Source organism: Cynocephalus volans, chromosome 2 (genome assembly GCF_027409185.1).
Source record: "Cynocephalus volans isolate mCynVol1 chromosome 2, mCynVol1.pri, whole genome shotgun sequence".
NCBI classification, from domain to species: Eukaryota; Metazoa; Chordata; class Mammalia; order Dermoptera; family Cynocephalidae; genus Cynocephalus; species Cynocephalus volans.
In genome coordinates this window covers 209,151,173-209,172,262 of record NC_084461.1, presented here as the reverse complement: position 1 = coordinate 209,172,262, position 21,090 = coordinate 209,151,173, and the positions used below count along the sequence as shown (strand labels likewise).

The following is a 21,090-nucleotide window of genomic DNA, read 5'->3' as shown; positions in this document are numbered from 1 at the left end:
TTTGTTATTGACAGTCTCTCTTTTTGAACCTCAAAATAAGCTCTCAAAACAGGTGCAGCCAAGACAGACCCCTGAGGCACAGGTTGGGAGACTGAGCCAGGCCTCTGTCCCACACATCAGGATGAATGGACCCCAGCATGGTGCAGGGGCTTCCAAAAGCTCCAGGGTGCTCTTATTGGACCCCTGGTTTGACCAGTGTCTGTCAGATTGTCTATCTGGGAGGCATGGGCCCAGACCCTGCATAGGAAGTCTGGCAGAGCCTTCTAGTCTATTTTGGCAGCAAGATCCAAACGTGGCTGATGCACACTGGCCCTGCTCCTGCCAGTGCACAAGCAGAAAGATCAGCCTAAGGACACCCTCACCCTGGGCCCTAACGATGCACATCACCCTGGCTCTGCAGACTTTCCCGCTTCCTGGGCCCCGTCGTAGCCAGTGCTTGCCCAGGGCCCCACTTCCCTGTTCCAAGTGACCCCTCGGGCCTCTGTGCCAGCCCTGACGGTCCAGACCTCTCTCCTGGCTGTGGAGACCTGTGGCACGTTGATCCCCAATGTGAAACCCCGAGGAAGGAGGGTCCTGACCACCATTTTGGTGTACAGGGCACTCTCCTATCTGTGGTGGCAGGGCTGGCAGCTGCTGTGCAGGCCTGGGCGCAAGTCCTGCCCACTCAGGGCCCTCCACCTACAGCCCACAGCCGCATGGGAAGTTCTGGAGGGAGGGCCGGGTTAGCCCATCAGCACTGTTCTGCCAAGGAGGCCACACGCAGCTGCTCATCGGGCAAGAGACCCATCCCAGAACATCAGCAGCTGTGCGTGGCTGTGGAGAATCATGGCTGCAAGACTCCTATGAGGGGACTGAGTCCCAGGGATTCCTTTTTCCCACATGGTCCCTCTTGAGTTTCCCTGGGGCCAGCTCCTAAGTGCATCCTGGTCATGCTCTTTGGTTTAAATCCTCTGAGCTACCCTAAGGGAATGTGGCCAGAAGCGGTCAGGGTTGGTGGCCAAGCCCTGTGCCTTCCACGTGCCATTCTGAGCCACAGGTGAGGTTGAGGCTTCCTTCCTTTCCTGCAAAAGAGTCCTATCCTGGGGACTCCGTCTCCTGCCACTCCCCTGTCTAGAGTTGACCCTGAAAGGCTCCACTTTAAAGTCAGCCTTTGGAAAGGGGAGGTAGCAGGTACCAACTTCAGCCCAGGATGTGAGAACTGGGGACCACAGGCACGCATGGGGCTGGCCCTGGCTGGCTATCAGCCTTAGATATCCTGCCTCATGCTGTTCTTCCAGTCAAGGGGAAGGAGTGTGGAGGCATCCTGGTGTGCAGTGTGCGTGTCTGTCCCCTACACACCTGGATCCTCCTCCCAAGGTCCTTGAGTAGCTCTGGCCTGGGGTGGGTATGTAGCTGATGCTTGATGGGAAGTGAGGTTCACATAGGAGCAACTGAGGAGGCAGGGCAGGCAGAACCCCCACCATGCCCTGAAGCTGGGAGCAGGAAGCCCCCACCCAGGCCAGACCCACTCTGCCAATGGCCCTGGCCAAGGCATTTTGGGACAGCAGCCCATCACCCCACCCTCCACCCACCTCACTGGTGTGTGCTGCACACCTCAGGGTAGACAGAGCCCTGCAGACAGCTGATCTCCATAGGCAGAGGCGTCCCCGACGGTATTAGGCCAGGAGGAGGGTAGAGAGGAGACTCCAGTGGGGAAGGAGCCAAGACCCTGAGTCCTTGTCCTCACCCAGGCACAGCCAGTCACCTGGGGCCTTGGAAACCAGGAGATGGACACCTGTGCTGAGGGCCCTGGTGGCAGGTGCCTTCCCCATTAGATCGTGGGTGTGTGACCTGCCAAGCTCTCCCTGGGTGCTGCCAGAGCCCAGTGGCCTGCGTGCATGGGGGGATAGGGTGCCATGGGCCGCAGGGCCTGTGCCTGCTGTCTAGGGTGCCAAGGCCACTGTGGGATTGGGCCCGCGGCCCGGGTAGTTGGGGCCTGAGTCCTCTGCCATGTCCTGTTTATTCCAGAGGAATTTAAGATCTGTATCTGGCCTGACGCTCATGGGACAAATCTGGAAGGTGGCAGTGGGGAGCTGGAGCTGCCCCTGGAACCCCACACTTGGCCCTGTCTGGCAAGAGAGGCGGGTTGCTGGGAGGGGTGGAGTGAGCTCCGCTTGTCACCCACTGGCTGCCTCGGGATCTAGGTCACCCGTGCTCCAGCCTCCACACTCTGCCTTTCCCAAGCACGTGTCCCCGTGGGATTTTTTTTAATGCCTCGGTGCCTCCGGGAGAATCTGTGTTGGCGCCACTTCATATCTTCTCATTCGTCTTCTGTTCTCCCACCTCTGGCTGTTCATAAAATCACAGAACCGCAGTGAGGACAGAGAGCCTTGGAACTGCCAGGACACCTTGGGGAAGGTCCTGTCCAGGGTTGTGCATGGGCTCCATGGGCAGCACCCCTTGGGAGGGTCCCCCGGGGGGCAGGTTGTCAGTCGGCTCTTCCTTACTGAGTCACACCACCCCGAAGCTCCCTGCCCTGGGCTGCTCTCTGCACCCTCTCCCAGGTGCCATCCCTGAGCCCTGCAGGGGACTGTCCTCATGACTTGTGGCTGGAGGCCCACACCCCCCTCAGCGACCCTCATGCTCTGGGTCCCTGGGCTGGCTCACTGCCGCCGAGCACAGGCGCCCTTTGTAGCACTTGCTCCAGCTGCCCACTGAACCGGGGACTCGGTGTGAACCAGGACTCAGTCCCCTGGGAACCCTGCTCAGTCCACCCCAGCAGGACACAGGCGGCTTTAACCGGGGCCAGGCAGCACCCTCTTGCAGAGCAGCTGCAGTGGACTCTGTGTTCTTTTAATGGGCCTGTCTTTGATTGGTAGTGAGGACTCGTTTGTGTTGCAAACCCTTATATTTTTCTAACAAGGAAATCAAGAAAAGTATTCTCCAACAGTCTCCCCACTCTATACACATTTCCCCTTGTGCTTGGAGATAGCCACTGCCTTTGGGAGCAGGGAGGACACCCCAGAGCTCCTGGGTCCCTTCCCCCCCGCCAGCTGGGTTGACCACTCAGAGCACCCTTCTGTAGGCAGCAAGAGGTTCCAGGATCTCAAATACTTCATTTGTAGCCCCCAGACCCTGGCTAACCTGGCTGGCCCGCCCTGTAGGCTCCAGACCCAGGGTGTCAGTGTCCCCGCCCAGCATGAACTGATGCTGTTGAGCTTTCCTGGGTGCCAGACGGGGGCTGGGTGCTGGGAGCCCAGCAGCAGTCAGGCAGGCCAGTGAGCTGGTCAGGAGTAAGCTGCACCTGGGCTGTGTCCTGCAGAAGTGAGGCACTGATGGGCTTGGGCTGGGAGGGGCTGGGACAGTACTCCCAGATCAACAGGGCTGGGGAAGGGCAGTGTGGGCAGAGGGCACACCAGTCCCAAGGCGTGGAGGCACCTCCTGACTCAAAGGCCCCAGGTGCTGGGGGATGGGTCCAGATGCTCTCACCTGGCTGGCTGGGCAAGGTCAACAGGAACAGCAAGCATGGGAGAATGGGAACGATGCCTATAAGCAGACAAAGGCAAAGGTCAGCGGGGCTGTCTGGGCCCCATCAGGCTGTTGAAGGATTTGGGGGACAGAAGGGACGTGAGTTTACTCAGATGGGCTGCCTGATCAGGGCAGGCACCTGGCCAGGCTGGGACCAAGTCACTGCCCTTTGCAGGAGCGAGGACTAGTCTCAGTGGTCCTGGGTTCTAGTCTCAGCTGTTTGATCTCGGGCAGATCTCCACCACGATCTGACTTCTGCTTCCTGCTCTGTACTTGGGGCACAAAACCACCCCATTCCCAGCCCAAATCAGGGCTGCCTCCAGACGGTCATGTCGGTGGAGCTGTGGGGGCTCTCAGGTGTCTAATCTGTTGCCCCCAGCTCGGCTTCTGCCCTCATCCTTGTCCTCAGATGGATTGAACATTCTGGAATTTTGTCACTAGTGGCCCCTGCCCCACCTGATGTCTGTGTGTCACTTAAAGCAAACTGCCCCACCTCTGAACCCAGCACCAGCATCACCTACTTCCCAAGTGCCAATGACAGGTGCCTTGTTCTTTCTTCACCATCGCTGTGGTTTCCACTGAGGCCACCTCCCCACAGCCTCCTTCCTTCGCCCCATCCTGGCTCTGTGGCCAGAGGAAACCTGCTCACTCCACCGCGCTGCCTGTGCTGAGGGGGAGACACAGCCTGGTTTAAATGTGGCCTCTTGAGAATTTCTTGAAGAGTTTTTTTCTGAAGAGCGTCAAGCTATTTGTAGCCCAAGTTAGTTGAACAGATTTTTCCTGGTGTAGCTTATTTTTTCACTCATTAACTTCTTTTCCTTATGAATTAAAAAATAGCATTTTTTTTTTCCCATGCAGGAATGTTTTATTTACTTCTCTTTGTACCACAGCCAGCACTTTTTCTGCTTGCCGGGTAAGGCAGACACAAACACCCACTCGGGAAGGTGGTGTCCTCCATGCCTCGGGTGAGTGTGGTGTGTCCAGGGTCATGCCCTGCTGCTCCTGCCCACTCCCCGGCATCAGACATAGCACTGAGGGCTGCGCTTTTTGATAGAAGACTTTCGGGTGTTTCGCTTGAGCCATTGGCCCCATGTGTGTTGGCTAAAGTCTGAGAGCCTTTGTCTACTCGTAGGTATTGTTCCCACCCTCCCACACTGCCCACCTGGCAGAATTGGACACATGTCCCGTGAATCTGCTGATCCGTGCCCCCATGGCCCATTTTCCTGACTTTAGAAATGTCCATGCAGATGCTCTGCCTGTTGAGCCATGGTACTGCCACCCAGAGGGTCTCCCAGCCCGGTTTGTCTGTGGAGGGATTCAAGGCTGTCCCCTGGACATACAGTCATGGGTGACCCAAGTCCCAGGGTAAAGGGCAGACCCCACCTCCCTCTTCCAGGCTGGGAGCCTCCAGCCATGCTCAGGCATTTTCTATGAGGCATCGACCCAGGGCTGCCCTTGACTTTGTCCTTCCAGAGAGTGGCTCCCAGTCCTATTTATTACATGAACTCCACACTGGTCCTCCTTAAACTCTGTCCTCTAATCCAACTGCACTTCTGTAAGTAATCTTTTGGGATGTACTACCTTAATAAAAAAAAAAAAAAAATCATGTTTTTGTGGTATATCTCATCCTTTTCGTCTCCTATCTCCAAAATTCTTTTAAAACCTATTACTCTTGGGGCCAGCCTGTGGCTCACTTGGAAGAGTGTGGTGCTGATAACACAAAGGCCACGGGCTCGGATCCCTATATAGGGATGGCTGGTTAACTCACTTGGGAGAGCGTGGTGCTGACAACACCAAGCCAAGGGTTAAGGTCCCCTAACCGGTCATCTTTTTATAAAAAAATTTTAAAAACCTATTCCTCTTGTACACATGAATCTCCCACCTTTTGCCTGAGCTATGTCCCTGATCCGCTCTACACTTCCCCCAAGGCCAAGTTCAAATCCCCTGACCCAGGGCAGCACTGGCTAGGGCATATCTGTCTCCTTGCAGACAGGGTTCCTGTCTCTTCTCCCTTGTCTCCACATGGGTCACTATGTGCTAAATATCCAAGCATCATTTTTCACTGACCATTTTGCAAAGCTCCAGTCCTTCTGAGATGAGATTTCCACTGAGGCCCTCTGGACTGATGAGCAGCACGCTCAGAACACTTGCCTGGCACTTCAGACACGCCCCCCACCCCCGCACACATCCATTTCTTTATCACAGTTCCAAACTTGCCAATGCCCTGAAACCTAAAGATTTTCAAAACTCGGTGGCAAAGCCAACCTGAGCTGATTTGCAGCCATTTATTATGGTCTCCACATATTTCAGTTTGTGTGAATGGTCATAAGTTTCCTTGCAAAAAAATACCAATGTGCTTGATTATGAGGTGCAGCCCCAGGTTCCAAAGAGGTGTCATATAATATACAACACACATGAAAAAGTCTGAATTCCAGAGGCATCTGGTCCTGAGGCTTTGGATAAAGGGTTGGGACAGTGGAGCGTCCTCATATTGGTCACAGTTCTGGACCAGGAGGAGGTTCTTGGTAAACAGGGATGGGTTTTGGCCACAGAATCTGGCAGAGTGGGGACTACATGACTTTTTCACTTACTGTGCTGGGCGCTAGTGATTCAGAGATGGAGGATCCCCAGGAGCACCCCCTCCTCCTAGGGAGCCCATGGGTGAGAGGAGGGACACAGAGGCACATGAGGGGCTGGAGGGCAGAGGCTGGTTTCCTGGCTGTGGAGGGATACTGCCTGGACTGGGTGTAGCCGACCATCTCCCTCCAACGGAACACCTGCCTGGGAAGGTGGTGACCACAGGCCCAGCAGTCCCTTTCTGTGGGACTGAGATGTGCCACTTGGGGGCACTTTGGGGAGGCCCAGGCCCAGGGTAACAGGGATGTGATAGTGGTACAGAAGAGGAGTAGCACTCTGCCACTGAGTGCCACTGAGTCCAACTGACTTGTCGAAGGTCTGAGGCCTCAGCTTTCCCATCTGTAAATGGGGTGCAGGCCCTGGCCCTGCCTACACTCTGCCTCTCGTTCCCCTGCGGCCTTTCTCCTCATGGTGGTAGCAGGTCTGCCTGAGCAGGAGTGTAGAGTTGGCGTGAGGTGGGCAGGGCAGGCTTCAAGTTGGGCCGGTCCTGTCCGGTCCTTCGGCTCAGTTCCTCTTCACAAGTCATCCCATTTTACAGCCCAGAAAAAGAGAGGCCGAACCACTCACTGCCTGAAGGTGTATGCTTTGCAGCTTGCCCAGGTGTGTCTACAGGTCTGCACAGTCTGCAGAAGAGGAGCTGGGACACGGCCTTGTGCCTGCTGACCATCACCTTTCCTGCCTTAACCAGGAGGAGGACTCCCCACCAGTGCTTCCCAAGTCCATCGTGATGGGGTGAGCCTGGGGCGTCCACTGACCCCAGTGGGGTGGGGCTGAGCGTGCAGGCGCTGGCACGGGGCTGCCATGGAAAGCCCGGGCAGGATTCACAGAATGGCCACACGATGGATGGTCAGAGGCCCAGGTATGGATTGGGGTCCCAGCAAGAGCAGAGAGAGTGCAGCATCCAGCCTGGTTTGGGGGACAGGGGAGGTGGGGGGTAGGGGAATGGGCCAGTGGGAGCAGCCATGCGTGCAGGGCGGGGGCAGCTCGGGTCTCGCCTGCGTGCCCCGGGCGGGCGGGTGCGACCCGGCCCGCAGGAGGCGGGGGCGTCGCCCCGAGGCCTCGGGCACGGGGACCGTGGGGGGGCGCCTCGGTCCCCGCCCCCACCGGCCACGCCGGGTCGCGCGTGGGCGCGGCGGGCGCCGATTGGCTGGCGGGCTCGCGGGCGGGGCGGGCGGCGGCGGCGGCGCGGAGGGGCCGGTCACCCCGCAGCCTGGCCTCGGCCTCCGCCGCTCGTCGCCGCGCCCCGCCCGCGCGCCCGCCGCCGCACGTCCCCCGCCGGCGGCCACCATGAGCACAGGCCTGCGGTACAAGAGCAAGCTGGCGACCCCAGGTGAGCCCGGCGCCCGCCCGCGTGCCCGCGCCCGCCTTTGTCCCCGCCGCCCGCCCGCCTCTCACCGTGTCTCTCTCCGTCTCTCCCCCGCCCGCCGGCCCGGACCCGCCCGGACCTGGACCCGACCCCGACCCCGACCCCGCAGAGGACAAGCAGGTATGTGCGTGGTGCCGCTCAGCCTGTCGCTAGACCCCGTCGGCTGTCACCTTTTGTGGCACTAACGCCGCCGGCACCCAGGCGCGACCCCGCCCCCGCCGGCCGTCATGCAGCCCTGTCGCGATAACCGATTGTCAGCGGGGGTACTGTCGTCGCGCTGCGGCTGAGGAGGGGAGGAGTAGGCGCCATGCCACGGGGGTGCTGAACCCCTGGCCCTCAGAGCAGGGACCGTGCGCCACTCCCCAGGATGGGGGGATGGGCCGAGTGTCCCTCTCTCAATGGTTCAGCGCCAGCATCTCCTTGCTGGTTTGGCTTGTAGGCCATGTGCTGTGAGTCCTGGGTGAGACCATGGTCATAGCCAGACACAGGCTGGGCGAGGGGTCTCTGCGTCTACCAGCCAGGGCACAATCCCTGAGTAGGCCCATGTGGGGGAGCCTCTGGTCACCCCAACCCACTGCCCTGCACCTTAATGCCCCTCGCCCAGCACACAAATTCCAGTGTACTGGTCTGTGGCTGGGCCTCTTCCCCTGACTGGGGGGTTCCAAGGCCTGGTCTGAGTCATCTTGGTGTCTAGCACCCATCCTTGGACCCGGTGGGTACAAACAGGCTTGTGGCTTTCCAAAAGGCCTGGTCCAGTCCCCACCCTCCAGGATTGTAGAACCCAACCGGAAGCTGGCCTGTGCACCCACCCTGAAAACCTGGCCCAGCTCAGGGTTAAACAAAGCTGTAAGACCACGAGAGTGAGGTGAGGTTGGTAACCAGGTGGGCTGGGGGCTCTGGGGTAGCCCTGCTGGTGGCCTCTCTGGCTTGAGTTCAGCTATGTTTGGAGGAGGAAAGAAGGGCCCAATTCTGGCATCAGGATGGCTCTAGCAGCCTCTATCAGGGATGGGCGTTCACACATGGTGTGGGTGCTGGGTGGGACCCCCAGAGTCCTGCTCAGAGTGCAGCAGGCTGGGCAGGAGCAGCTGGCAGGTGGGGTGGGAGCTGGGGAGTCACTGGCTGCCTGATGCCAGTCTCCTGGCAGGGACATGCCCCGCCCAGGGGTGGGTGAGACCCATTGGGAGGGGCTCCCCAGGGAGCCTGGCCAGGAGCTGCCTCCCCATCACTGCCGGTTAGACAAAGCCAAGATGCAGGGACACATGCAGCCAGGCTATTGTTTGAGAGAAAGGGAAGGAGGCTGGCTCCCTCAGCTTCCCCTGGGCCTGCATGTGTCCTAAGCATGGCCCGAGGGCATTCTGAGTCACTAGGCTCAGCACCAGTCAGGCTCTCTTGCCCTTCACTGCATGGATGGGGACTCCCTCCTGCTGAGGTGTGAGCCCCTACAGGCCTGTGTCTGCCCATCCTTGAGGTCAGCTGGGAGCCAGCCTCACCCCATCCCCTGCCCCCAGGCCCAGAGGCAGAGGGCACTGACAGGTGAAGGGAGGGAGTCCCAGGAGCAGGGCCAAGGAGCCAGGTGTTTTGGGTGGGAGGGTGGGTCTGGGGGAGCCCAGAAGCACATGGTCACTTCATGTTACCCTGTCGTTATTACTGAGTCTCAACCTATCCAAGCTTCTTTTTTTTCTGTGAAAGGGGGTTGGAGAGGCAGTGGGGGGCTCTGCCGGCCCTCTGTGCCCCCCACCTCCTCTCAGGCAGTGATGGGGGTTCTGTTGGCTCTGGCTGCTGCTTTCCAGAGCTGACTCGGGTGATTCTAAGAATGGAAATGCCTCGAGAGTCTCCGGCACTAGGAGGTGGGCGCAGCTGTGTCATATGGCTGAGAAAGCCTTGAGTATTTGTTGTGCATCAGGGACCAGAGACCAAGGGTGGCAGGGTGCCTTCCTTGGGGCTCCCCTGGGGATTCCACAGGCCCCGACTGGGTCCAGTTGGATGATGGGGCAGGCAGATTGGGAGCTGAGAGTGAGACTCTTGCCCTCCTGACCCGGGCCTCCCCATGGGGTGTGGCTTATCAATGAGGAAACTGAGGCAGTCTGAGAGCTACAAGTTCTATTGGATACCAGGATGTGGAGAACAGAGGTGCCCTTCCAGTCTGAGGCCAGGCCCCACACTGTCTTCCTGAAGATGCCCTGGGCCTTAGATACCCTCCTGTCTGGGTGGATGCTGGGCTGAGGGCTCTATAAAGCAACCCAGGGGTGGAGCGTGGGTGGGACTCAGCCCAGAGGCTTCCTGCAGCCGTAGAGAGCTGGGGCTAGGTGAGGAGGCTTTCTGGAAGCAAGAACTGGGGGGCCCAGCTGGCAGAGCTGGGAGCCTGTGGCTGCTTCCCTGCCCTGGATGAAAGGCTCTCCTGTTCCCAGCTGTGTGCCCGCCCCTCCTCCCCAGGTGCCAGCGGCTTCCAGGCCCCACAGCAGGACCAGGGTCTGGACAGCGGGTGGAGGCCCCTCAACTAGGGGAGGCTTGAGTGGGGGCGGGCTGGGGGGCTCCTGGTCCTACTGAGGCACACTAGCTGGGGGCATATCCATCCAGGCCCCCTTTCCTGTCCCATTGGCATTGGCTTGTTGGGATTCTGGTGGGGTCTTTGGGGTAGTGAGGAAGGGTTTGGTAGTCCATAGAGGATGGTTTCCCGGCTCAAGAGACCCCTGCGTAAGGAGAACCCTGCTCTCTCTGGGGTGGCCACAAGGGGGAGTGAGGGACCAGCTGGCTGTAGCTCTCCAGTTCTCGTGTGACCAGTGCTGTGGTCAGAGAAGTCGGGGAAGCTCGGAGGGGAGCGGAATGTCCACCGGGCTAGTGGGGAGTGGCCCCCACTCCACCCCCCCACCTCCCATCCCCCAACTCTGGGGGCAGGGGCCATCTAGGGGTGGCGGGGACGACGCGTGGGCGGCGGTTTTGCTGAGCCGCGGACTGGCCAGGGCTTCCAAGTTTGAGGGGAGAAAGGGGGGCGTCCAGTACTCTGGCCGTGAGCGCCCCCTTCCTCCCTCAGTCTCCACGGGGGTCGGGTCGGGGCTGAACTTCGCAGGAGAGGTGGGCTTTGCCCTCGTCACGCTCCCGGTATGTCTCGGGGCGCCGCGCCGGGAAAGAATCTCCCAAACGTTCGCACAGGGGGGATTCAGCCCCAAGCGGGGGCGGGCGGGGAGTGCAGGGAGGGACGTGTCCTTGGGTGGTTGGGGGCGCCGTGACACCGCAGGAGGTTTCGGGGCCGATCTGACAGGAGGGAGGGGCTGCTTAGGGGTCCGGTTCCCGCGCCGTCGCTCGTGGGTCCGGGAGCGTCCTCCGGCGCCCTCTGGCGGACGGAAGCTGCGCAGCGTCTCTGGGGGGCGGGACGCGCGGCACCACCGACCCCGCGGCCCGCGTGCGACTGCGGACCCCCGCCCCGCTCCCCGGACGCCTGGACGGGGACGGCCGGGCCGCAGCGAGGCTCCCGGTCCACGCGGCGCCGCAGCCTGCCCCCGCGCCTCGGCTCGGCCCTGCCCTCCGCTCAGCCTTCCGGTGGCTCCGCCTGCGGCCCAATTTCCAGGCGACTGTTTCCCGGCGACGGTGGGCGGGGCCGTCTCCGCCGCTCCCCGCGCCAGCTCCGCGAGCGCCCACGAAGCCCCGCCTCTGGCTCGGTGCGGGAGCCGGCCTGCCCGAGGCTGCGACGCCGCCGCCGCTCGGGGCGGGTCGGCACGGACGGGGCATGGCTCGGACGACACCCGGGGTCGGCGCCCCCCCGGGTAGACCGCGGCCCCTCTCCGGGCCTCAGTGCCCGTGTCCCCAAATCGAGGCCGAGAGCACAGTTTAAGGGTACTGCCGCGCGTAAGTCCCTCGCGAACGCGTGGCTCGGTCGGCCTGACCGGGTCTGGGGTGCGAACGGGGCCGGCAGAGTCGCGGGGGTCGCCGCGATGGACTCCCTGGCAGCGCCCCAGGACCGCCTGGTGGAGCAGCTGCTGTCGCCACGGACCCAGGCCCAGAGGCGGCTCAAGGTGTGTGTGGAGCAGGGGTGGAATGTGGGTCAGTGTGTGTGTCCGCTCGGCCGGGACCCCGCGGGCTCCAGGACGTGGCAGGGGCCGGCAGGGCCGGGGTCCGCCAGAGATGGTCCCCCGGACCCCGAGGGCGGGGGAGGATCGGCGCCGCTGTCTATAAATAGCCCCTGTTCTGTCGCCACCGCAGCCGCCGCCCCCGCGGCTGGATCAGGGCCAGACTGGGCCTCCCACCCCTAGTACTCTCAGGAGGGGTGAGTGTTGAGGCCCCAGGGCTTCCCCTCTTTATGGTGGGACTTGAGTGTATCTGAGGGGTCTCAGTCCTGCTGTCCTCTGCCCACGAAGGGAGGACACTGCCTGTGCCTGCTGCTGCCTGACATCCTCCCAAGCCCACACACATAGTTTCAAGTTACTGCAAAGACCCTCGCTGAGATGGGGGGCAGCGGTGCCTTTTGCCACTCCCTCATCTGCCTTCCCATATCCAGAACTTTGCCCGCAGCCCCTCACCCCATTTTTGTCAATGAAACGCCTTCCCCTGAGGACTGTGCCCTCTGCAGCCTCCTCATCCTGAGAGGGTGAGAGACAGGGCATTGGGCTACCCCAAGGAACCCCAATGTGCCCCTGACCTGCCCTACCCCTGTCCCCCAGGATATTGACAAGCAGTACGTGGGCTTCGCCACTCTGCCCAACCAGGTGCATCGCAAGTCGGTGAAGAAGGGCTTCGACTTTACGCTTATGGTGGCCGGTGAGTGGGCCAGGCTCCTGGGTGGAGGGACTGGGGCCACTGGCCAGCCAGGCTCAGTTGTGGGGGCCCCAGGTCTAACCTGACTCCTCCACTGTATCTGTGGCAGGTGAGTCCGGCCTGGGGAAGTCCACACTGGTCCACAGTCTCTTCCTAACTGACTTGTACAAGGACCGGAAGCTGCTCAGTGCAGAGGGTGAGTAAACCACGTAGCTCTGGCACTGACCCAGCAAACCCTGCCATGTGACCCTTCAAAGGGCCCCCTTCCAGGTCCAGCCCCCACGCTTCTCACAGTGTGGGTCCCGGTTAGGGTCCAGCAGGAATGGTGTACACTGCAGTCAGGCCTTGTGGCCAAGGCCAAGGCACCAGGATGGATGAGGACAGGAGTCCTGGTGGTCTGGGACGGGAGCGAGGGTCAAAGAGGTTTCTCCAAACAATGCCTTCCCCTTCCCACAGAGCGCATCAACCAGACGGTGGAGATCCTAAAGCACACAGTGGACATTGAGGAGAAGGGTGTCAAGTTAAAGCTCACCATCGTGGACACGCCGGGATTTGGGGATGCTGTCAACAACTCTGAGTGGTGAGGAGAGCCTGGCTGGGGAGTAGGTCCCTGCTCCGGCCATCTCGGGCCGGCCACAGCCCTCACAGCCTGGCCTCATGTCTCCTTCTGCCCCAGCTGGAAGCCCATCACTGACTACGTGGACCAGCAGTTTGAACAGTATTTCCGTGATGAGAGCGGCCTCAACCGCAAGAACATCCAGGACAACCGAGTGCACTGCTGCCTGTACTTCATCTCCCCCTTCGGGCACGGGTGCGTGGCTGTCCTGGGGCCAGACTCTGGAGTCCAGCCACCTGCAGCTTATCCCCATGGCCATGCCTGTCACTGCCCTTCCCCACAATCTCACTGTGCCCCCATCACCCCCTCACCATGCCCATCCCTGGCTGCCCTCTCTAGGCTGCGGCCAGTGGACGTGGGTTTCATGAAGGCTTTGCACGAGAAGGTGAACATCGTGCCCCTCATCGCCAAAGCCGACTGTCTCGTCCCCAGTGAGATCCGGAAGCTGAAGGAGCGGGTGAGCCTGCTGTGGCAGGGGGGCCTGGCCCAGGACCCTGGGGCTGGGAGTACCAGGTGGACCTGGCCAGCCCCAAATCTGACAGCCCTCACCCCACCGCAGATCCGGGAGGAGATTGACAAGTTTGGCATCCACGTGTACCAGTTTCCCGAGTGTGACTCAGACGAGGATGAGGACTTCAAACAGCAGGACCGGGAACTGAAGGTGAACATGCAGCCCAGTGGGAACAGGGGTCGGAGGTGGCCAGGGTCAGAGAACTGGAGGCCAGAGGGCCTTGTCCTGCTCACACAGGGCCTGGAAGAGGGCCAAGCACCCAGGGCTGACCTGGTTAGGGCAGGGATCATTTGTCCTCAGAGTAAAGAACCCATACCCTCTTCACCTAGGGTTAAAGGGTGAGGGTCACCTGTGTCCCCAACTGGACTGTGGTGGGTCATTTGGGTCCCACATACATGCTTAGTGGGTCATGGAGCACTTACTCAGATCTTAAGATGCTGGTCAGGCTCCCACCCTCATCCTCTTCCTGCAGGTCCCCAGGGAAAGGGTCCAGCCAAGTGGCCACAGGGCAGCACTACCAGGAGGCACAGGCTCGGCTCTGGGAAGAGAAGATTCTTAATGGGGTTGGGGAGGGGGATCAGGAGAGGAGCCCTAGAGGTGTAAGCTGCAGGGCTCTGGCTTCAGCAGGCAGCAAAAGCAAGAAGGGGGAAGACGCCAGGATCTCTTTGGGGAGAGGTGGCTGATGGTGATGTTGGAGGGTCGCCCTGGGTGTTGAGCGCCCTTGCCCCTCTCCAACCACTAAATCGGCACTCCTACTGGCTGGGCGTGAGCCCTTGCCTACCCCTCCCCCAGGAAAGCGCGCCCTTCGCTGTTATCGGCAGCAACACGGTGGTGGAGGCCAAGGGGCAGCGGGTCCGGGGGCGACTGTACCCCTGGGGGATCGTGGAGGGTGAGTTGATGCTTGGGATACGGGGTACGGGGTGGGAAGGCTCGTCTGGGCCAGCGCCCACTCACCCACCGCCCGCTCCTGCCCCCAGTGGAGAACCAGGCGCACTGCGACTTCGTGAAGCTGCGCAACATGCTCATCCGCACGCACATGCACGACCTCAAGGACGTGACGTGTGACGTGCACTACGAGAACTACCGCGCACACTGCATCCAGCAGATGACCAGGTATGCCGCCCCCGCCCCCACAGCAGAACGGGACCTGCCCCTCCTGGTCCCGGCCACATCTCCATAACCTAGGGCGTGTCCCACCGCCCACTATACCCGAACCTTGCCCAATGCCCAAATCGGCCCCCCAGTACCTGGTCTCCCCAGAGCCAGCCCAGGGTGTGAGAGCTCAGGAGGGCAAGGCGTTGGCAGTGGCAGGGGTCGGCTAGGCATCCCCCACCTCAGCCCACTACTCAGCGCTCCCGCTGGCCCTCCCATCTCCCCGCAGCAAACTGACCCAGGACAGCCGCATGGAGAGCCCTATCCCTATCTTGCCGCTCCCCACCCCGGACGCTGAGACCGAGAAGCTCATCAGGATGAAGGACGAGGAGGTTGGTGGGGCGACAGGGGAGGAGCCAGAGCCCAGTGGGACGGCAGGGAGAGGGGTGGGGGAGGGGTGAGTGCGGGGCCAGGCGCCTGTCCTCGCGTTTCTCACCCTGCTCTCCGTTGTCCTAACCCTTCCAGCTAAGGCGCATGCAGGAGATGCTGCAGAAGATGAAGCAGCAAATGCAAGACCAGTGACCCTGCCCCAGCCCCACGTTGCCATGGATATACCGCCCGTCTCCGGGCTGGCGCTCCCGCCCCTGGACCCCGGGCTGGCCTGGACTCCACCCTGGGTTCTTCCGGATCTCGGACTGGCCTGGACAGAAACCCAGACGGGCCTTAACTGGACTGTTCCTGACCCGGAGACGCGCTGTCCCTAATTTATTCTCAGCATCAACCCCTCCCAGGTCATTTGTATGTACCTCTGACGGGCCTGGACAACGCCCTCCGCCCCCCGCTACCCACCCCCCAAGCTGGCACCCTCTCTCTGGCCTTGAGAAATCAGGAGCTAAGCTGGTCACGACTTCTGAGATCTCCCCTCCCCACCCACAGAAGATAGCAGTATCCAGGCCCTGCTCAGGCAGGCGGGTAAACCAAGGAAGAAGAGGGGAATGGATCCCCGGGGTCCCGGGCCTATTCCCCGACCCCAGTGCCGCAGAGCGGATTTGGGAACCTTCCTGTGCCCGTTCCTGGGGGCCACCCAGCGTATGCTGAGACCCTGCTCTGTGCCGAGGTGGGCCGGGTCCTCTCTTACCTCCTCACCCACGCACCGGAGGCCCAGAGGACCGGGTTGGGCAGCAGAAGCATTGGGCATCCCCCTGACATCAGGAGGCCAAAGGCTGCTGGCGAGGAGGGCGGGAATGGACACTTGGGACCGCCCACGTCTCTCCCCCACATGCCCCGGCTCTACTTGGAGGGTTCCAGGGGCAATGGGCTGCCAGCCCTCTATGCCTAGACAGCCATTCCCTGTCTGTAGCTTGGGGTCCCTTCTCCCCAGCAGCACTGCTGCACCAGGAGCCCAGCCCTTGGCCTCCCGGGTCTCTCCACCCGCATGATCCCTCCCCCACACCTCACACCGTTTTGTTCAGTTGTGAATGCCGCGTCCTGTCCTGGTGACAGGAGAACAATGTTGGTGAACATCGCAGCGAGTGTCCGAGTGTTCCGTGCGCCCCTTGGAGCGGGTGGGGGCGGAAGCCCTGGTGGCTGGCGGGCCGTGGCGATAGCGCGCTATCTGCCGCCGCAGCGTCTGTCCACGCGGCCTCGGGGTTATTTCTGGCCAGGCGACAGCAATGTGGTCGGTGCCGCGGGAGCGCCGGGGCCTGGCAGGGGCGGGGCGGCCTTATCGTCAGACTCCCCGGCCAACGCCTCCGCTCCAGAACAAGCCGGGCCACCGTCCTCTCACCATGGGCTCCGGTGAGTCTGCGGTCCGGTCGGCTCTGGGCCTCTCCCTGGGCAGACCCAGGTTGGGAGGCGCTCCAATTGTTCTGGTTGCAGAAGGGAGAGTCTTGGCTGACAGAGGAGACTTCCAGCCAGCGCGCGGGGTGGGCGGGGTGGAGAGGCTTGCGGCTAAAGGGGCCTCGGAACTGGATGGAGCCGGGCCCAGGGCTCCGGGTGCCAGCCGCCCGCTCACCGCGGCGCTTCCCTTCCAGGGCCGCGCGGGGCGCTGAGCCTACTGCTCTTGCTGCTGGCGCCGCCACGCCGCCCGGCCGCGGGCTGCCCCGCGCCATGCAGCTGCGCCGGGACGCTCGTGGACTGCGGGCGCCGCGGGCTGACGTGGGCCTCGCTGCCGGCCGACTTCCCTCCGGACACGACCGAACTGGTGCTGACGGGCAACAACCTGACGGCGCTGCCGCCGGGGCTGCTGGACGCGCTGCCCGCACTGCGCGCCGCGCACCTGGCCGCCAACCCCTGGCGCTGCGACTGCCGTCTGCTGCCGCTCCGCGCCTGGCTGGCCGGCCGCCCCGAGCGCGCGCCCTACCGCGACCTGCGATGCGCCGCGCCCCCCGCGCTGCGCGGCCGCCTGCTGCCCTACCTGGCGGAGGACGAGCTGCGCGCCGCCTGCGCGCCCGGCCCGCTCTGCCGGTGGGCGCTGGCGGCGCAGCTCGCGCTGCTCGTCCTCGGGCTGCTGCACGCGCTGCTGCTGGTGCTGCTGCTGTGCCGCCTGCGGAGGCTGCGCTCGCGCGCCCGCGCCCGCGCCGCACACCGGCTGTCGCTGACCTCCCCGCTGGTGGCCGAGCCGGCCGGAGACGGCTTGTCCTGAGAGAAACGGACTGGCGTCGAGTAATGCGGGCCAGCATACTTCGAGGAACCCTGCCCGAAAAGTCCTCGCCTTAACCTGGACCCGCCTCGGCCTCCGCCCCCGCCCAGTCCCCCAGACCCACCCCAGCCCGCAGGCCTGAATCCACGTGGGAGCAAGTGCTGCAGGCCCTACCCCCAGCGAGGCGAACAGGCGTCCTCCACGCTTGGGGAGGTCGAGGAAGGCGAATGGCAGCTCAGACCCTGCTGAATCTCCCCTTTCCAAACTTCGGTGCCAAATAAACTCTTCTCCTCCTGATCTGGCGGGTCTCTGCAACACTCGACCTGGAAATCCTCTCGCTAAGCCCCACAAAAGGCCCCGGGGAGGCGGTTCAAGGGACACAATCACATCGTCACACACACCCAAACTGACCTGGGGCAAACAGGCGTCAGTGGGTAAACTCCCCCGCTGCACACCCTCACATAAGGCCACTTGGGAAGGAATGGAAAATATTCTAAGGACACTCTGGGTAGTGAGGACACCGTGGACGGTGAGGACACTGGGCAGAGAGGTCACTAGGTGGTGAGGACAATGTGGGTAGTGAGGACACTCTGGGTAGTGAGGACACAATGGGTAGTGAGGACACTGCACAGTAAGGATATTCCGAGTAGAGAGGACACTGTGGACAATGAGGACATGGTGGGCAGTGAGGACACTGTGGGTAGTGAGGACAATGGATGGTGAGAACACTGTGAATGGTGAGGACACTGGGTGGTGAGGATACTGTGGACAGTAAGGACATTGTAGGGACAATGAGCATGCTATGGACAGTGAGGACACTGTGAATGGTGAGGACACTGTGAATGGTGAGGACACTGAATGGTGGAGACACGGTGGAGAATGAGGACTCTATGGACAGTGAGGACACTAGCAGTATGGATGTGCGGACTGAGGATGCTCAGAGCAGGGGTTCGCAGGCAGTGAGAGGTGGTGAGGACACTCTGAGGCTAGCTCAGGGATTGTAGTGTCCTCAGTGCACTGATCATGCTGTGTTGACATCCTGCAGAGCAGTTAGGGAATGACTGAGGTTGGGTGACCCTGTATGGGAGAACAATTGGGTGGGGTCTGTTGGTCCATCTGGGACCCCCCAAGTGAGAAGTCGGCCTCTGGAGGGTGGGTGGGGCCGGGGTGATGAAGCTATGGACACTGGGGGTCCTTGGATGGCCCCCGCAGGTGTGAGTGGACACCAGGGGTTGCAGGGTCTCTGGAATCATGACCCGAGTGAGCCAGGGTCCCCAATGCCCCTGGCCCCTCCAGGTGCCCCAAATCTCCTCCCTCCCACCCCGCCCCCATCCCACAGCAGCAATTGCAGCCTCTGGCTCCTTTTGGCAGGCTGGCAGCCCACTCCTGCCAGCTGAAAGCTGTCCCTATCCCCCACCCCACGGCTTCCACCTCCCCAGGCTTCCAGGCTGGGCCACCCTGGCTATGCCTGCAAGCTAGGCCTTTGCACATGCCGTTACTTCTGCCTGGTACACGGCACCCATCACTGCTGCTCCCTGCCCATCTCCTGCATCTCCAGTGAGTCCCCCACTCCCGCTGCTTCCCTCAGGAAAGCTCTGCCTGCCCAGACCCGCAATCGGCCCTCCAGTGTCTGGTCTTCCCACTGTCCCGGCCCTAACCCTGGAGCTGAGCAACCAGGTCCTCCGATTCCTCCCTGGGCTGGTACAGGCTGCTAACAAGGGGCACAGGACACCCAAATGAAGGAGTGATGCCTTCCTCACTATTCGAGTCGGCCTGGAGGTGACTAGGACAGGGTTCCTCCTCACCCCGTGTGGCCCCCATCTGGCTGGCCCTGTGAATAATACAGGCTGTTCTCTGTGGATCCCAAACAGGACCCCAGTGAGGAGCCTCGGGCTCCAGCTGCCGGGCGCAGGAAGGCCCCCAGTCCTCACTGATAGCCACTGACTGCCACTGACCGGGTCGGGGAAGCTGTCGCTGACACGGCCTTTGTCCTGGCCTTTGTGGCATGAGACGGATGACCCTCCCGTAGGGCTGATGCTATCTTCAGGCTGCCGGTCAGACGTGAGTCAGGAGCCACCCCCTCCTTTGTGGGCAGGTATGGGGCATCCGGCTCATTGTGGGCTGCAGCTGACTGTCCGGACGTCCATCCGGCCTTATCGCTACATCAGAGATGGTAGCCCCCTTTGTACAAATGCACTTTCCACCTTGCTCTCCCCAAGGGTGGCCCAGCACCCCCAGAATCCCTGGTGGAGGTCAGGGGTAACAGTCATCCCAAAGTACACAGGCAGCTCCCTAAATTCAGTACAAACACAGTGCAGGGAAGCGGTATGCCATCTACTTTCCAGAGGAAGAAACCGAATCCCAGAAGGGGACTCCCTGCTGGGCCCCAGAGATTTCTTAGTGGTTGTACTGGGAGCAGAGCTGAGACAGGCTCCTGGTACCCCCACTTTCCTCCCTGAGGCCTTCAAGGGGCAAATGTAGGGGGCAAATGCAGAGCCCAGGAGAAAGTGGCCAGGGTGTCCTAGGTGACCCCAAGCTAAGAGAAAGAGGCGCCCCTGGGCTGTGGGATGAGGCCCCAACAGGAGCCCAGGCCTACTGCCCTCAAGGCTTGAAGACTCTGGGGCCAGTGTCTCCCTGAGAGGGGTGCATGGGGGCCCTGAGGGCAGAAGCTGCAGAGGTAGGGCTCTCCTCTAATAGGGAAAGCAGTTGGAATCACAGTGTGGTCAGATGTAAGGAAGAACTTCCTGCTCATTGGTCAATAGTGCAACTGAACCTCATGGTTCCCAGAGGATCCCCTGTCTCACTGGTTCTCCAGGGTACTGACTACAGGGGGCCTGCCTGGCCTCCCTGGCTGACCTTCTCCCACAGCCTGGGAGCCCCAGTCCCAACTCTTGACCCTGAGCTGACCCTCCATGTGCTGGCCCTGGGGCCTCAGCCTCCAAAGAACGTGGGGAAGTGAATGGTCCCAGTTCAGCGCCCCTGAATGGCCATGTAGGGGGTAAGGGGATGCACACCCCTCCCCACAGACCAGGGACCTACGGTGCCCCTGCCCCTGTTCTATAAACAACACACCTGCCCCGGGGCCCCTTCCCCACTGATAAGCTGCTCCCCTCTGTGGCCTTCTAGGAGGGAACAGATCAGGGGCCTATCAGGGCCCTGTCCAGCCCCCTGCACCTCCAGCCCCCAGGCTGGCTGATGGGGGCCTCTTGCCCTGCAGCTCAAGGACCTCTGAGCACACACTGCCCACTCGGCTTCCCTGGGCTCCCAGGATCATGGCCTTAGGTCAAGGCCTAGCCCCCGGTGCAGCCTCCACGCCTTTGCCTAACCATTCCTTTGGCCCAGAGTGCCCTTCCTGTTGTGACTATGTCCCCAATACTCAAGGCCCTGCTCAAGCACGTCCTTGCAGGGTGCTTTCCAGCCCTGTCCTGGCCTGACACATGACGCAGGACACCGTGTTCAGGGTGGTGTCCCTGAGGTCCACCTTGGGTTCAAGTCACATCTGGGTCCTGCACACAGCCAGCTAGCGAGGGAGCAAGTGACCAAAGAGTTGGATAGAGAGTGAGCCCCAGCAGGGCCACGGCAGCCCCGGGGTAGAAACTGCCGTAACCTCCCACTGGCAGCCTCATGTGTGAAATGGGTGGGTGGTGCCTCGGCTGTGCACCTCCTCACCCCGGTGCCCCAGTTCTGTCCTCCCCTCGAGCACTGCAACCCCGGGCGGGCACCAGAGGGCGCTCGCGGCCTGCAGAAAACGCCTGCGATGGGGCCAGTGCAGACAGAAGTGGGCGCTGGGGGTGCAGACAACTGGGGTCTGCGAGAAACAGGCAGGGAGATGGGGGAACTTTTCTCGGCTGGAGAGCGCTGCCACCGAGAGGGGCGAGCAGATCGCCCCCTTGTGGGACCACGGGGAGGGGGCACCAGGCGGCCGCTGACAGACGGAGAGGGGATGAGCACAGGCCCCCTCCCTTAGCCTC

At 61.8% G+C, this 21,090-nt stretch overlaps 2 protein-coding genes across 3 annotated transcripts; both read left to right on the top strand.

Annotated features, from left to right (window-relative positions):
• Positions 1-7,388: 7,388 nt before the first annotated feature.
• On the top strand, positions 7,389-15,899 carry SEPTIN5 (septin 5). 2 transcript variants are annotated; one of them, XM_063088235.1, is made up of 11 exons: positions 7,389-7,474; positions 12,166-12,262; positions 12,369-12,455; positions 12,716-12,839; positions 12,936-13,070; positions 13,215-13,332; positions 13,435-13,536; positions 14,179-14,275; positions 14,364-14,499; positions 14,768-14,870; positions 15,004-15,899. In XM_063088235.1, exons 2-11 carry the CDS (start codon positions 12,253-12,255, stop codon positions 15,058-15,060), a joined length of 969 nt encoding a protein of 322 aa, XP_062944305.1. In that variant the 5' UTR covers positions 7,389-7,474; positions 12,166-12,252; the 3' UTR covers positions 15,061-15,899. The 2 variants fall into 2 exon arrangements, with proteins under 2 accessions (XP_062944305.1, XP_062944306.1); XM_063088236.1 differs by lacking the exon at positions 7,389-7,474 and adding an exon at positions 11,179-11,520.
• Positions 15,900-16,265: 366 nt separating this feature from the next.
• On the top strand, positions 16,266-17,122 carry GP1BB (glycoprotein Ib platelet subunit beta). The gene is made up of 2 exons (XM_063088238.1): positions 16,266-16,275; positions 16,512-17,122. Exons 1-2 carry the CDS (start codon positions 16,266-16,268, stop codon positions 17,120-17,122), a joined length of 621 nt encoding a protein of 206 aa, XP_062944308.1.
• Positions 17,123-21,090: the final 3,968 nt, after the last annotated feature.

Bases quoted from the DNA above. Each gene is read 5' to 3' on its own strand.
- SEPTIN5 (XM_063088236.1), top strand. From the start codon at position 11,440: ATGGACTCCCTGGCAGCGCCCCAGGACCGCCTGGTGGAGCAGCTGCTG. The intron at 12,456-12,715 runs GTGAGTAAACCA...CCCTTCCCACAG, and splicing joins GAAGCTGCTCAGTGCAGAGG to AGCGCATCAACCAGACGGTG. The intron at 13,537-14,178 runs GTGAACATGCAG...CCCCTCCCCCAG, and splicing joins AGCAGGACCGGGAACTGAAG to GAAAGCGCGCCCTTCGCTGT.